Here is a 16,649-nt window from a genome sequence, read left to right on the forward strand (position 1 = left end):
TTACAAGGACAATTCAGGGAGTTCAGTAGTATTACATAGAACGATTGACAAACAACATGAAAAAACAAACTTTGGCATCAATCACCAGGGTACAAAACAAAGCACATTTTTCATCAATGAAATGCAAAACTGAGCTTGGATACCTGTGGCTATCAAGATAATTAATCTTGGATGATTGGTTATCAAGATTAAATGCAATAAAACAGATAATAGAAATGAAGGAAGTCATACTCTGTATTTGATGCACTAATAGTCCTCCCATTTGTCACCTATATTGTCAATCAAATCCAAGCTCAGGGACAATCATGCAGTTTCAAAAATTCTCTCTAGGAAAGCTCAAAGACTGATAAAAACCTAGCTGAGCATAATTAAAATAGTTTGCTTTTTGTTTTATACCCTGGTTAAGTACTGACTTTACATTGCCTGATTAACACATAATGTTATGCTTTATTATCAGCCGCTAAGACAGGAACTGAAAAGCATAAGAAATTCCCTGCATGCACTGTGTGTGGTGTTAGCGAAAGAGTGAGATGTGCCCCAGTCCATCTGTGGCACAGCAAGTTGCATAACATCATTACCACTTTGCAAGGTCTGACGTCCTCCAGCCAACACTCCACTAGGTAACATTCCAGTGGGAGTCAAACCCTTGAGTGTCAGTACACTTTCACTCTCCTCCCTAGAGACAAGAGAGTAAAAAGAGGGGGAAATTTGAGTTTTACTAAGGGACCTTGATATCTGTAAATTTTAGAAAACATCCACATATGAAATTCCCACATTATCAATTTGTTGTTGTAGAGTACAATGGGAATGTGCAAAGCATTCTGAGAAAAAAAAGTAACCACCTGTCCCCTCTTCAGTCTCCTATGTTTACTTAGCATGGCACAAGCTGCATCTGACTGTATTGGCCATGTGCATCCATGAGGGTTGAATCATTTTGGCTACCATCTGCTGTAGGGCTGGGTGTGCTTGGACAGCACCCAGTCAGTCAAAACAGCCTGGAGGTGCCTTTAAAGGATTAACTAAAGTATTTCCAAGCTGTAAAATGAGACTTCATGCTTAAGAATGCTGATACAATCTTTAAAAGAGTAAGTGAAAAAAGATCATTTGCCACCGTGGACCTGGCACTAATGAACCTCTCTCTGTGTCACTGTTCTGTAAAACTGGAGCTGGATGTCTTTTACCAAGTCTTTGTAAAGTTCTGATGGTCAGAGTTTTTCTGTTACAACGTTCACTTGTAAACATCCCATCTAGCAATGTAGTATCTCAGGCCTGTTCAGAAGGAACTGTGACACTTTCACACTATGTTCCTTGCCTGAAGTCGTATTTCCCTTATCTGAAAGGTTTGCTTTTTAATGCCACTGCCTATTCATTTCTGATATTATATGCACATGCTCATTTTTTGTGTCCAGGAAATGACTCTCCCAAGGACCCTGGAGACCACAAAAACTTGATTTACAATGGCCTGGTTGGGGGCAAACAGCCAGTTCACTGGCTTCCACAAAGCAACAGGGACCCTGACCCACAAACTAATGGAAAACCAGGCACTCACTGCAGCAAGCAAGCAAGCTCTGGGTGGAACCACGAAGCAGCTGTGGGTGGTACCAGGGAATGCCCTTGCAATGTTACATGGACAGAGGCTGTGAGAGGCAATTTCTATGCAGGGACATTGGAGGCTTGCAGGCCAGAACAGGAAAAGATGCAGCCAACTCATTCCACCAGGAGGGAACCAGGTCCAGAGATACGAGGAGGAGAGAAAGGAGAGGGCAAATCTGACCGCAGGGAGAGATTTATGTGGGTTTACAATCCCGGAGGGATTGGGTCTTTCCCTTTTTCCCGCCGTTACAAACTCCCTTGCAGGATCAATGAAGAAGGCTCTTAACAAAGAGTGAGAGGTGGCAGAGGCCCCAGGAGGCACCTGTGGCCAGCCTGGGAAAGAGAGGAGCAGGCATGGAGGAGGAGCTCAAATGTATGATTCTGAGGCATGGTTTGAGGAGAATGGGGAAAGAATGATTTCCAGGGCTCCCTACAGATGAAGTCAGCATGGCTTCTGTAAGGGTAAGTCTTGCCTCACAAACCTTATAGAATTCTTTGAAAAGGTCAACAGGCATGTGGATGCGGGAGAACCCGTGGACATTATATATCTGGACTTTCAGAAGGCGTTTGACACGGTCCCTCACCAAAGACTACTGAAAAAACTCCACAGTCAGGGAATTAGAGGACAGGTCCTCTCGTGGATTGAGAACTGGTTGGAGGCCAGGAAGCAGAGAGTGGGTGTCAATGGGCAATTTTCACAATGGAGAGAGGTGAAAAGCGGTGTGCCCCAAGGATCTGTCCTGGGACCGGTGCTCTTCAACCTCTTCATAAATGACCTGGAGACAGGGTTGAGCAGTGAAGTGGCTAAGTTTGCAGACGACACCAAACTTTTCCGAGTGGTGAAGACCAGAAGTGATTGTGAGGAGCTCCAGAAGGATCTCTCCAGACTGGCAGAATGGGCAGCAAAATGGCAGATGCGCTTCAATGTCAGTAAGTGTAAAGTCATGCACATTGGGGCAAAAAATCAAAACTTTAGATATAGGCTGATGGGTTCTGAGCTGTCTGTGACAGATCAGGAGAGAGATCTTGGGGTGGTGGTGGACAGGTCGATGAAAGTATCGACCCAATGTGCGGCGGCAGTGAAGAAGGCCAATTCTATGCTTGGGGTCATTAGGAAGGGTATTGAGAACAAAACGGCTAGTATTATAATGCCGTTGTACAAATCGATGGTAAGGCCACACCTGGAGTATTGTGTCCAGTTCTGGACGCCGCATCTCAAAAAAGACATAGTGGAAATGGAAAAGGTGCAAAAGAGAGCGACTAAGATGATTACGGGGCTGGGGCACCTTCCTTATGAGGAAAGGCTACGGCGTTTGGGCCTCTTCAGCCTAGAAAAGAGACGCCTGAGGGGGGACATGATTGAGACATACAAAATTATGCAGGGGATGGACAGAGTGGATAGGGAGATGCTCTTTACACTCTCACATAATACCAGAACCAGGGGACATCCACTCAAATTGAGTGTTGGGCGGGTTAGGACAGACAAAAGAAAATATTTCTTTACTCAGCATGTGGTGGGTCTGTGGAACTCCTTGCCACAGGATGTGGTGATGGCTTCTAGCCTGGACGCCTTTAAAAGGGGATTGGACAAGTTTCTGGAGGAAAAATCCATTATGGGGTACAAGCCATGATGTGTATGCGCAACCTCCTGATTTTAGAAATGGGTTATGTCAGAATGCCAGATGCAAGGGAGGGCACCAGGATGAGGTCTCTTGTTATCTGGTGTGCTCCCTGGGGCATTTGGTGGGCCGCTGTGAGATGCAGGAAGCTGGACTAGATGGGCCTATGGCCTGATCCAGTGGGGCTGTTCTTATGTTCTTATGATAGTGTGGACAAGGCCAGAAGCCCAACAATGTGGGACCAGCCATCACCCAGGGTGCCACACCCCTCTTGGCAGTGGGGCTGCCCCCACTTTTTTTTTATAAATCTGTTCCAGAAGCTACTCTGAGTGCAAAGATATGGATCAACATTTTCTTTGAACCAAATCAACTCCTTTTGTTCTCTTTTGTATACCTGATATAGTGTGTAGTAGTCAAGAGACTGAGCTGTGGATAATACTTAGCTTACAGAGCTGTTGCAAGGACACCATCAATATAATCAAGGTCAAGTGCTTTGCAAGCTTCAAAAGTGCTACAGAAATGGCCAGTATTATTCTCTTTTCCTGCTGCTGCTTTTACTTTCTGTTCCTAACAGCATGTATTATACCTGCCTTCAGAATACATGTCTTAATAGAACCTTTCCTGGTCTTGTTTCCTGCTCCCTTTGATTTGGTCATCCATCCCCATTGCTGCTTTCAGTTCATGTTGCTCAGAAGTGATATGTTCCTCTCTCACGTAATCTGCATTATCGGCTGTTGGTGCTAAATAAACTCTAGTAGTAGTACTAACAGTAAATAATATATTAAAAATGTTACAGATACACTTAACTGCAAGAGGCTTTTCTGTGAGAGTGCTGATTCATAATTCCTATGTACATGGATTAGGAAAGTTGAGATGGTCATTACCTGAGAACAGAGAAGACTCTTGCCATCTTGCCAATTGCACGGATTTTGTTTCGGATTATTTCTTTTCGAGCTGCAGCTGTACCTACTTTCAATGGAATAAGAAAGACTCAAGTTCATGAGGAAGAGCAAGGTTTGCATACAATACAACGTTCAACACAGTTCTGAAATGGAATGGTTCTCCTCCACCCTGGAACTTAAGACAATTGAGTGTTAAAGATATCTTATCACAGGCAAGTCTCTTCCAGTCACAGATTAAACACATACAAACTAAAAAGATTTGTCCAACAGTTGTAACACTAACTGACAAACATCAAAACATCTAACTGTTGCCAATTGTTTTATGACTGTTTCCAAGCTTTATTTTATTTTTACTGCTCTCTGGATCAATTAGACAAGCCAAAGAGTAAACAAGACTGGGGGACACAGATGAGAGCTAGTATTTAAGTTATTCAAACAAAGAATCTGAACGCACACCAAAAAGTGACCAGCTTCTGGAGTGCTGAGCAGCAGATTTTCCTATTCTTTTCTTATTATTTTCGTTTCAAACTGAGGGCTGCTTCACATGCAAGGATTTTCTACACAAACTTTACTTTCATGTTGAAAAAAAGTACACAGACTGCACTCACATATATGCAAATGCAGTTTGCACATGATTTTCCTTCATGAAAGCATTTTCTGTAGGTTACAGGAAATCTTTACATGCAAAATAGCCAAACTGGCAAGCCTCTTTCCTGCTCACAGTGTGCTACAGGCTCAATCACACAAGATATATAATTAGTTGAAACTATAGATGATACTTAATCGCATGATCATTCTCACCTATCTCAACAGCTTTTTAAAATGCAAAGTAGTCTTGGAATCTGCTTAATGCTTTCTGTCATTTATCCACTCAAAATCATCCTTCAGACTTTTTCCCACATGGGGGGGGGGGGAATATGAGGACCCCATCTTCTACCCATGAGTGAAAAGCAGATTGAGAGAGAGATTTTGAAAAACAGAAAGAAATAAGGTTAGAAGAGATCCCAAACTTGCTCTGCAAATTTTGTTGAAGTGTCTTAGGAGAAAGCATCATGCAACTGAGCATCACAAGTAGTTAAAAGTCACAGTTATCTGGTCATATTTTGCTTGCCTGTGTAGGGAAAAGTCCCACTAACAAAATAGGAAAGCAGAAAAGGGAAAAGACGGGAGAATATGGAAAGAATAAAAAAAAACTGTGCCAGAGACAGGAGATAGCATATTTATCTTCTCAACCAATCCAGTTCAAGACTGCAATAAGAACAGTAAATAACTGAGACCCCAATCCTGCGCTCGATGTGCCGGCTTATGCACAGCTTACGTGCCTGGGCTCACACGGACTGTGGAGCCATGGTAAGGTAAGTGGGGGTGGGGGAGAAGTGGAGAGGAGGGGTGACGGGGAGGCGGGGAGAGGGCAGGGAGAGGCGTGTTGGAGGGAGGGAGCAGGGAGGGAGGGAGGTGGGATCCTGCACATTTTTATGGGGCTCAGTGCCCAACATGAATGCTCTTTCCTCACTGCCAACCTTTTGGTCGGTGGTGAATCGAGTAGCCCCTTTATGGGGCTACTTCCCTTACCCAGGAGAAGGGGGAAAAAGTCCCCCTTGGTGGACTTTGGTGCTGCAGCAGCCATGCACCACAGGAGTTCAGGATTGGGCTGTGAGAGCCCAATTCTAACCAACTTTCCAGTGCTGATGCAGCCATGCCAATGGGTTGTGTGCTGCATCCTGCGGTTGGAGAGAACAGTCACAGAGGCCTCCTCAAGCTAAGGGAACAATTGTTCCCTTACTTCAGGACTGCATTGCAGCTACATTGGTACTGGAAAGTTGGATAGGATTGGGTCCCAAGTCATATAAGAAACAGAAAGCAGCTTTCTATACAGCATTTGGAAGCAAGAGCAGTAACACTTCTGGGATACTTCTTCTTTAGGATGTACATTTAAGGGAACGCCTATCATGCCTTAACCTGCTAATATTTTTTAAATGTAATTGCAATTAATTAGGTCTCTAGTGCCTGGTAAATAAAGACAATGGCTGGTTACTTTTGATGCAGCCAAGGGCTTGGCAAGCCCGAAAGAACTGTTGATGTTTTCCTTCTGAACAGCAGACACACCACGTCCCACCCATGCGATCACTGATTTTTTTAAAGCTCCCTTCATTTCAGCAGAGGTTTGCCATGCAGCATGGATGCAGCATGGATACAGGAGATGCTGTTCAAGAAATGTATGTCCAAAGCTCTCTTGGTGGTGTGAAATTAATCATGAAGTTCTTTGGCTCAGAGTTAATTACTCAGCAGCAACATTTAGCTACACGATCTTTCAAAACTATTACACCATATTTATGCATATTCTTCAAATTGCCATTAGAAGAAAAGCAGTAGAAAAAGTGATCATACCAACAAGAGTTATTTTTAACTGATACGCAGATACAAGTAAATACATCTAATCGAAATGGGCACAATAGAGTTGTAAGGCTCTCTCATGTAAATACCAGTTGGAAGAGAACAAAATTACTGTACACACAGTAATCAGAACATTGCATAGATCACATTTCATGCACCATTTAAAATGAAGAAAGGCTTAAAAGAAAATAAACAAGACAGACAACAGAAAGTTTCCCTACACATGCAGGATCAATAATAAATATAGAAATAGGAAAAAATATGAAATTCTACAAAAGGGGGGAATGGAAAAAGTGGAGAAAAACTCTTCATGCACAGAAAGACAGATGCTGTAAAATATGACTTCAGTTAATACCATGTGTATGTTTTTGTATTTTCTAGTCTCAAAAAGACTGGCAATAAAGTAAATACTACACATTTATATGAAGGCAATATATAAATGTGTTCTCAGCTTTGATAACTTTGACCAAGGAAGTCATATTTCAAAACAGTTTTACTCTGTCTGGTCTGTACCTTTTTTATTGCCATATATGAGTCGCTCTTCAGATGGAGAATCCAGAAAAAAGAAAGTGAACGATGGAGAAAAAGGTGAGTGAAGCAAACTAAAAGGAAGATTTTTTATACTGGAAGTGATAAGAATGAATGAATATGGAACAGAAAAGTGAGGAAAAATGCAAAACTGCTGGGGTTATAGAAGAGAATACTGATACTGTTGAGCGCATTTTTCAATGCTGATAATATCTGGAAAATCTGTTCAATATTTGGCGAGTTTATTGATGTGATGATATAAAATGTGGGCAAGACAAATTCCATTAACACAAATATACACACAAAAATTGTCGAGCGTATAGCATTAAAGGTGCCATAAAAGTAATAACAGTAATTCTACTGTTATTCAGAGCTACTGAATGACAAATCAATTACATGTCTAAAAATATCTTCACAGTTTTCCCCGAATAAGGAATAATAAATTTTATGTATAATGAAAGAGTAAAGGAAATGCACTGAGATCTAGAAACAATTTCAACACACAATACATAAACACATTAACAGCCCAATCCTGAGCTGCCCAGGGAGCCCAGCTTTGGTGGCACAGAAAATGGCTGCCGCCACATCCTGCACCCCTTAGACTGGCGCAGGCAGCGCCTTGGGAGAAGGGGACTTCTCCTGGGTAAGGAAAGCAGCCCTGCAATGGGGCTACTCATTTTACCACTGGCAGTAAGGTAAATGCATTTGTGTAGGGCGCTGAGCCCTACACGAAAGGACAGGATCTGGTGGAGTGGAGCTCCACTGGACCCGCCTCTCTGCCTCCGAGCTCCCTCCCCCTGGCACGCTTCCCACCTGTCCTGTCCCCACCTGCCCGCCTCCCCATCATGCCTCAACCTTGCCCTCCACCCCCCTCCCTGTCACATCTCCTCCTTGCCTCTTCCCCCACCCCCGCTTTCCTCTCTGTGGCTTGGCGGTCCATGAGACCGCTGAGCAGCAGAGGATGGGTGCCTGGCCGGCACTAGTCCAGTGCCAGCCAGTGCTGGGCTAGCACAGGCGGTAGCCCGGCAGTAAGCCTCGCAAACGTGTCTTACGGCACGTTTGTGACAGTGCACCCTGGTGGAAAGCTGGAGTGCCGAGCTCAGGATTGGGCTCTAAGTCTTCAAGACTTAATAGACTAGAATCCTACATTTAAAAACTTCCCCATCTTAAAAATAATTCATATTAAAATATGACACCCTTATTACCCACAAATTACTTAAGAAATACTATGTGCATTGACAGTACGAAACAGCCAGAACCACCGCACGATTACTCTCTTGCAAAACCTTTCAAGAAATTACAGTATGTAATTACAAGTCACATAAATAGCCCTACCGTCAAACTGATCTTCTCCCTCTGTCATTAGTTCATCATCGGAGCAAATGCTCAGAACATTTACTAGCATTTCTGTTACTGAATAAAAAAAAAAAATACATTATTTGTTATAGGTCACAGAGTTGAATTTTTAATGCACAGTTAAGGGTTTTAATAATGAGTAAATGCAAGATATTCACTCTTTACCTTTAATAGCAGGTAAAGTTGTGTGCGCAGACCTTACAAAAAGAGAATATGTAACAAGCTAACTGGTAAACTTCTAGCCCTCTGCCATACATTGGGTCTGCAATTCTATGCACATTTTCCTGGGAGTAAACCCCACTGAACATAATAGGGTTTATTTCTGAGTGCACATGCATAGGAGTGTACTGTAAATGAAGTAAGTGCAACCTTGCTAGATCAGACCAAAAGATCCATCTGCTCCAGCACTGCCATTAAGATGTCTTTTCACTGTGGCTTATTCCCAGCACGTGAACATCAAAACCATACTGCTTCTGAAAACGGAAGTTCCATTTAACTTTCATGGCTAATAGTTGTTTAAGTTTCTCTGAATTTGCCAAAAGACTGTCTATGTGACTTTAATGATTAAACATATTTTTAAACCAAACCTTAATTATGTATTGTCACAGCCATAAGTAACTATTTGCTAAAGAATTTGGTGAAATGATGTGCATATTTACAGCAGAATACATAGATTTTAATCTATCCGTCATGGCCATCTACTGTACTACAAATGTAAGGTACACATTTTTTGAAAGCTCTCTCTGCATATGTATTCATCAATTGGCTTGCCAATTATTCAAAGCAAAGCTATAGTGCAATGAGTGATCTACCAAGTCAAATCAACCCGGCAGGTTTCATCAACCTGTTTTTGCTGCATTCCCAGAACTTCAAGAACATGGAGGTTGTCAAACACTTGGCAGGCCACAAGATATGGCTAGTGGACTGTTTGTATCTTGGTGGGGCACAAATTGCATGGGCTTGGCTATAAGCACTTGTGTCACAGACAGTATATCAACCATATCATATACAGGTATAACCTAATCATCCACAGTTTTATCTCAATGCAACGAGAAGGGACCTTTAAATTAAAGGAAAAAGTCGCTTAACAATAGCCTTGGCAGCCGGCTGACAATCCATCAATCATTCTCTCTCCAGGCACTCAGAACAGCTTCACTCCAAGGCAAGCGACCCCTCCCTTCCCCCTGAGCATGTGAAAGAAAGATAATCACTTTGCACTGGTGAAGGGAGGGGTTACTGGCTCAGAGTGAAGACTTTCTAAGCACCTAGAGAGACTGATTGATGGAATGTCTGCCTAATGATTCTGTCTTACATCACAAAGGTCAGAAAGGTTGTTTTTAAATTGCCTAGGAAAGGGACATTGCTTTTTAAAACGGATTTGCTTTAATGTGATTTTTGCCATCCATGTGAGTTCTGGGAACAGAACCCTTGCAAATAATGAGACTCAACCTATAATAAATTGGAAACTGCAATAGGAACTCTAAGGGCCCAATGCTATCCAACTTTTCAGCGCCAATGCAACTGCAATGCAGATCCGAGGTAAGGGAACAAACATTCTCTTACTTTGAGAAGGCCTCCATCACTGCCCTCCCCCCATGCAGGATGCAGAGCGCATCCAGTTGGTATCGCTGCATCAGAGCTGGAATGTTTGATAGGATTGGGCCCTAAGTGGCTTACAGCTGAGCAACCATCATAGCTTTTATTTATGAAGTTATATACCTTTTTCTCCAACAAATGGCAATGACCACGTGAAAACATCCATAAAATTTGGCAACCAATAAGGATGTGGTGAACAGTTGAACTGCCGAATATTCATAACATTGTTTTCATATTTTAATACAGCAGCTGCAAAACAATTTAGGAATTAGGTAAAATATTATCTTAATCAGTAATAAATGCAAACCACTATTGTGCTTGGGGAGAAAGGGACACAAAGATCTTCATCAGTGCACCTTTATTACAGTGAATGTACCATCTCAAGTCTGAGAAGAGATCAGGTCTCAAGACTGCAGTGGCAAAAACCAAGTTCATGCATACTGTCTTTGGAAATTCTTGCAGTGGTCAAGCTAACTTCAGTGTGATACTCTCTTGTAATGCTGGTACCCATTAGGGGCCACACAGGATTACATTCTGAGAGCTCCCTGGGTTCATATAAAACATAAGATTGATACTTATTTTTCAGTTGTAATGCTAAACTATAGTTTAGTGTTATGAGAATGAGCAGGCACAAGCCTCAGTCTTGCACTGTTCTTTACGCTTGGTAATTGGCATCTTCCAAGTTTGTTTGCCACAAACTGTCCTCACCTATAAACCAGAATCAAAACCAAGGAGCTTTCTTCCATTTGTTCTCATAACGCCAAACCATGGTTTTGCATTATGGAAGAGGGCTTGAGTAAGTGCTCTTGTGCTGATCAGTGAAAACATCCAAAAGAGACATTATGTCAGATAAATATGCTTCTGGATAATGAATACAACATCAGATTCAGCATACGTTTTGTGATTCCATAAAAACTAAAAAGCAGACAATAGATTAGGGATGTCAAACTCATGTCATAAAGAGGGCCAAAAAGCATTCATGATGCCTGCTGAGGGCTGGAGGTGATGTCATTTCACAGGAAGTGATGTTATTAAACAGGTCAAAACCAGAAATAAACACTCTGTTCTCATGTAGGAACTCATTAGCTGCTAATGACAGGATAGCAAATACACAAAGCACAATTATCACGTGGGCCACCCTTTCAGCAGTGTCACCTCAGCATTGCTCAGCTGGCAATATAAGCACCAAGGATACAGATACTTAGCAAAATTAACAATCAGCACCTGACAGAGATGTGCTATACATGGATCAGAGCAGTAAGCACAAGATACAGGACTGAACTGGGAGTGTGTTCTTATTAATCTGCTGAACTTCTTAGCAGCAGCTTGCAGTATCACCATGATATCTTTCTAGGCTGGCTGTTCTGGTTGGAACTGGGGGCAGGCAGTCTTACACAGGTTCCACTCTTATCTGGAGAATAGGTGCCATAAAAATGGGTTCGGCAGAACTCCACTCTGGCACATCCAGAGCCTCTGTTTCAAGCTGCAAGGCCTGACACAGAAGCTCTTGATTCTGTATCAGCCCAAGGGCTGCTGTAGAACTGAGCAGCCCCATTGTGGGGCTATTTCCCTTAACTGGGAGAAGGGGACAAAAGTCCCCTTCCCCATAGGAGCCGCCACGAGCTGCCCTGTTGTGCACAGGATGCCATGGTAGCCGTTTTGGCACTGTCGCAGTCCCAGCACAATGGGCAGATCAGGACTGGGTTGTATATGGTTCCCCATATAAACTGTTTTGTAAACTACTTTCTTTTGAAAAACAGTATATAAATATTCTTGACAATAGTTTGGGACAAATGCTAGAAGTTTGAGTCAGAAGGGCAGAAAGTGTCAGAGGCAGAAATCCACACAAAAGACCCAGAGAGGGATGCAGAAGGAAGACTGATGTGATGAAATATGTCCTATGTGGCCTGAAGACCTCACTTTCACATAATGGCTTGGAAGCTCTGAGGCATTAATGTAAAGGTTTGTTTAGTAAATTTCTGACCATGCTTGCAGGTTTTCATTACATAGCTCTTACCCAAATATGCGAGTCAGGAGTCATGAAAGCTGAAATTTAAGCACAGTAGTTGCAGCAGTGTTTAAATAGAACATTGTTCACCATGGAGTAAGATGGTACAAAATAAAGAGAAGGAAACCTATTGGAGACTAGAGAAATTTCTCCATTTGAATGATAAACCCTACCAGATCTTCCCAGAACATTTCCTATAAAAATGCACTGTATGCGGGACTACATAGAACCATAAAACAGAACAAACCCTTAATGTCTTAATACTGATTAGATATCTTTTATACAAGATACTGCAAGAATTCATGTTTTGAACCAAGGAATGCTTTGTAAAATTCATTCCTCCACCCCAGTGATTTGAGGGTTTTGTGAAGACACTGTCTTAAGACTGAATGAGTATTCTGCCTTTTATATTTATTTTTCGCTGAAAGAAGTTTTACTCCTTTTTTAGCAATAGTCTTACCTTTATTATTGTAGACATCCAAGTAGTTAGGTGCTGAAAAGATTGTTATTAAGGATGGGAAACCTGTTGTTTGACTTTTCCTGTACATTCTATAACTGCAAAATAAGAATAGTTGACTTTGTATCACAAGGAAACTGGAGACTCTAAATTTTGTAGTGATGAATATTTTTATCACAGGAGACAAAATACTCACCCTGCATCTTGTGCTTCATGAGCTCTGATAATAGACAACAAATTATTATTCTGCAAAAACTCACAAGCTGCAGGATAGCTGCGAAATAAAACAACGAGTTAAATTATTGTACGAAAGCAATCTGTTTGCCCATATGATCCGAAATGATTTTTTACCTATAAAAATAGGAACATCCTCTGACAGTATTGTGACTGAAATGGTCTTGTGATTTTTCGTTTCCAAAATCTTCAGAGGGATCTGACCACAATAAGTCACACATTGGTCCAAATGCAGGGGGCTCTTTGAATCTATCTAGCTGCGTAAAAGAAAAACACAAGAGTGATATTTGAGATCAGGTTTTTTAATTCTCTCTCTCACTATTACAAGTAAATTTTGGTCAAAAGCATACAGTTGGTAAGGGTGTGGGTGTACAGAGGTCAAATATCCTGCATATGTAATATTTTCAGGCAACAAATTCCAAGAATCTTTACCTAGGCATGAGCAGATGTGTAGGCAGAAAGTTAAAAGACTCTTCCTTCTCTGAAAAGGAAAAATTGTAGCCAATCACTGGGAAACTGCCTCCCATTTTTGTTAATTAATTAAGGAATTAATAAAGTAGTAAAACAACCTACAGTGGTGTAAAAGAGGGGGGACTCTTCATTGTCCACACATAAAAACTGAATAGGAAAAAGGTGATCTATGCAGATTGTATCTATGTATGACTGTATCTACAATTGTATCAATTGTATCTATGTTCTGAGACCATAAACCTGCTAAAAAGAATTCATTCAGGAAAGAATTTATAGTAAAGGAAGAATTTTTAAGCAATGAACAAAATGTAGCATTCAACCCCAAAACACTTTTTCTGATGATGCAATAAAAAACAAACACACCTGAAGGTTTGACGAGTTCCTCAAAGCAATTGCTGTTTTGCAGCTGCATTACTACGAATGTTTTTATTATTATTATTATTATTATTAACAGTAGTTATACACCGCTGTTCAACGAAAAGTTTACAAAGTGGTTTACAGCAAAAATCAAACAATTAATGGTTTCACTAAATTTAATTAAGTGGAATAAGCCCCCATGATACAAAACATGATCAAGCCAAGTTAGGCACTTCTAAGTTTCACTCATTTCATTAGAAAGTAAGAGACATTCTGCTGGATCAGGCCAAAGCCTGTCTAGCCCAGCATCCTGTTACCCAGAGTAGCCACTGTTAATTCACAATAACCCATATTTAATTCAGGGAATTATTGGAACTTCCCAATTCCATTTTAAATTTTTTCCCCCCAAAATTAACTTCTGCCAATTCATGAATTATCCCCAATAAAATATCAGAATGCTATGTTAAAAACTCGCTTCCACATAAGAAATTTGATTTCTATTTGATGTCTAACAAGAAACAGGAATCAGCCTAATATTCAAGACTGATACACCAAGGCTGTTACATAAACACTAAAACCAAGCTGTTTTTAAACACTCACCCTTCTAATATCATCTAACGTATTTATTTCTGGAGATAGACCACCATGGACACAAAGAAACTGTTGGTTTAGAAGAGCAGCAAGAGGGAGGCAATCAAAAGCTTCCATGCAAGCATCATAGACTCTCTCAGAATACTTTATTTTACCTATAGAAGGGGGGAAAAAACTAGAATTACATCACATACATTTAATAATAATAATAATAATAATAATAATAATAATAATAATAATAATAATAATAATAATAATAATAATAATAGATATTTATATACCGCCTTTCTTGGTCTTTATTCAAGACTTTATTCAAGGCGGTTTACATAGGCAGGCTTATTTAAATCCCTTATTAAATAGAGATTTTTACAATTGAAAGAAGGTTCTTTCTTTCAAGAACCACTACATTCAGGTGTTTCATTCCGATCTGGCTTCACATTCTGGCCTCCATCCTCCCACGCTCCGAGCAGATGGAATGGCTCGGATTCAGCTTGTCAGCTGCTTCAAGGTCGCACGGTGCCGGTGGCCTCGAACTGGCGACCTTGTGGATGTTATCTTCAGGCAGACGGAGGCTCTACCCTCTAGACCAGACCTCCTGCCCATTTAGAACCATTTGGTTCTAAAGGCAGGATTACATTGTAAAAGCATTTGAAGAAGGAAAAAAAAATTAGATTATTCAGCTTGCCGGTTTGAAAATTGATGAGTGCCTGTTTTTTAACACAAAATTATCTGTCAAAATACATTTTGCTTGATGAACTGTAGCAGGTTGAGCTACCAACTTTCTACACGAGAGCACAAAAGGAACAGTTTACTATTCAAAAGTGTTTAAGGCAGAACTCTGCTCAAGTATGGTATAGGTCAGGAGTGTCAGTCGTTTCGTACAGCGGTCTATATAGCATTCATGGTACCTACTGAGGGCCAGAACTGAGGTAGGTAAGCAGGAAGTGATGCTAAACAGATAATGTCCAGAAATAAGCATTTTGTTCTCACTAAGTAACACACTGACCGCAAATAACAGAGGAGAAAATATACAAATCTTGACCATATTTCAAGAGATGAGAGAGTCCAATTACCATGTGAATTGCCCTTTCAGCAGCACCACTTCTGACAAGGCATCACTAAGCAGCTCAGCAGCTGATGGTGGTACAGGGAGAGCTCAATTATTACACAGGCCAGATAAAGAGCTTCCATAGGCCACATGCACCTCATGGGCCTTATTGTTTGACACCCCTGGTATAGATAGACTAACTTTATAAGTAAGTTCACAAAAGTTCCCATCCCTCAACTTTTTTAACTAGACCAGTACCCAAACAAAATCTCTACCACAACCAAAACAAAAGCAATTAAGGCTGAAATCCTATGTGTACAGGTTGAGCCTTTGTGTTTGAAGTTCTTGAGAGATGCATTTGACCATGATCACAGTATATATTTAAGTTTCAAAAGTGTATTGTGGTCTGGTTTTTCTACAGCTCTTGCCATTGCGCCAGCAATTTAAGATGGACTAAATCACTAAATCAGATCCTGGTGAGTCTAATGATAAGATGGGTTGCCATCCTTATAGCCAGTTGAAAAGACTAGGACAAGATTTATCAGAAAAAGCAAATGCTGCCCACCACATTGCCAATAACACTACATAATTGCACTGGGCTCTGGGTAACACTCAAACATGCCTGGAGCAATGCAAACACATGCAAAACAGAAAAAGCAAATAAGTAATGATTGGGGAAACAAGCAAATGCTTCTGTAATACTTACATTCCTGCTTAAAAGTAAAATATTCTGTGAGATGCCTGCATTCATGGTTGCCTCTCAAAAGAAATAAGGTGTTTGGGTACAGAATCTTCAGGACCCACAAATATAGAACACACTGTTGAAAAACAAAGACACCTAGTCATATGTGAATAAATAGATAAACATTTAATCAGTTAACAGAGAAGACACCAAGCTAATACAGAAAAGGAAAAGTTAACAGGAATTTCATATGATGTCAGAGAACTCAATTTTAAACAAGTACAGAATACTGTCCATTTACTTCCTTTAATCCAAAATACATCCCACCCTTCCTTCAAAGAACTCAGGGGAGCACACATATGAAATTACCCCATGACTATTTAGAAAAGAACTACATGTTTTAAGACAAGACAGTGTTCCCATACCTATGTGTCAAAACACTAGTATGTGGGGGTGGCCATCTGTAGGGGAGAATTGACAGGTAGGGCAAAGTGCTTAAATCTTCTTCTATTCGTTTTTTTTCTCTCCCTTGTAACCCCTGCCCCCAAGCAATTTTTCACCAATTTTTCTTCATCCAGAAATAAATTAGGTGGGCAGTGGAAGAAGAATTGGAAGTGAGGCAAGGATTAAACATACTGCCCATTTAATGTACTGCCATGCCCCTTTTTTCAAGTGTAGTTTTACCCTGTAGCTGAAGCAGAGCAGATCTGTGATGGCAAGCCTGCAGTCAACATCATGTGAAGGCTGTGCCTATATGGCAAGCCATTCACCTTTTAACACCTCAGAGATAACCCAAATGAGTCTCTCCCTGTT

General features: G+C 41.0%; 1 protein-coding gene across 3 annotated transcripts in view; it reads right to left on the reverse strand.

Moving 5' to 3' along the window:
• The window catches only part of PPP3CB (protein phosphatase 3 catalytic subunit beta), a 43,762-nt gene that overhangs the window by 11,800 nt on the left and 15,313 nt on the right, over positions 1-16,649 (reverse strand). For 2 of the 3 annotated variants that reach the window (XM_066620406.1, XM_066620408.1), the window contains exons 4-12: positions 15,861-15,972; positions 14,116-14,261; positions 12,805-12,944; positions 12,650-12,727; positions 12,457-12,551; positions 10,112-10,237; positions 8,372-8,449; positions 4,097-4,181; positions 579-676 (exon numbers count right to left, since the gene is read on the reverse strand). In XM_066620406.1, the coding sequence (XP_066476503.1) occupies positions 579-676; positions 4,097-4,181; positions 8,372-8,449; positions 10,112-10,237; positions 12,457-12,551; positions 12,650-12,727; positions 12,805-12,944; positions 14,116-14,261; positions 15,861-15,972 (958 nt within the window). The remainder of the gene's footprint in view (positions 1-578; positions 677-4,096; positions 4,182-8,371; positions 8,450-10,111; positions 10,238-12,456; positions 12,552-12,649; positions 12,728-12,804; positions 12,945-14,115; positions 14,262-15,860; positions 15,973-16,649) is intronic. The other variant, XM_066620407.1, reaches the window with a different exon arrangement.

Source organism: Tiliqua scincoides, chromosome 3 (assembly GCF_035046505.1).
Source record: "Tiliqua scincoides isolate rTilSci1 chromosome 3, rTilSci1.hap2, whole genome shotgun sequence".
Lineage (NCBI taxonomy): Eukaryota > Metazoa > Chordata > Lepidosauria > Squamata > Scincidae > Tiliqua > Tiliqua scincoides.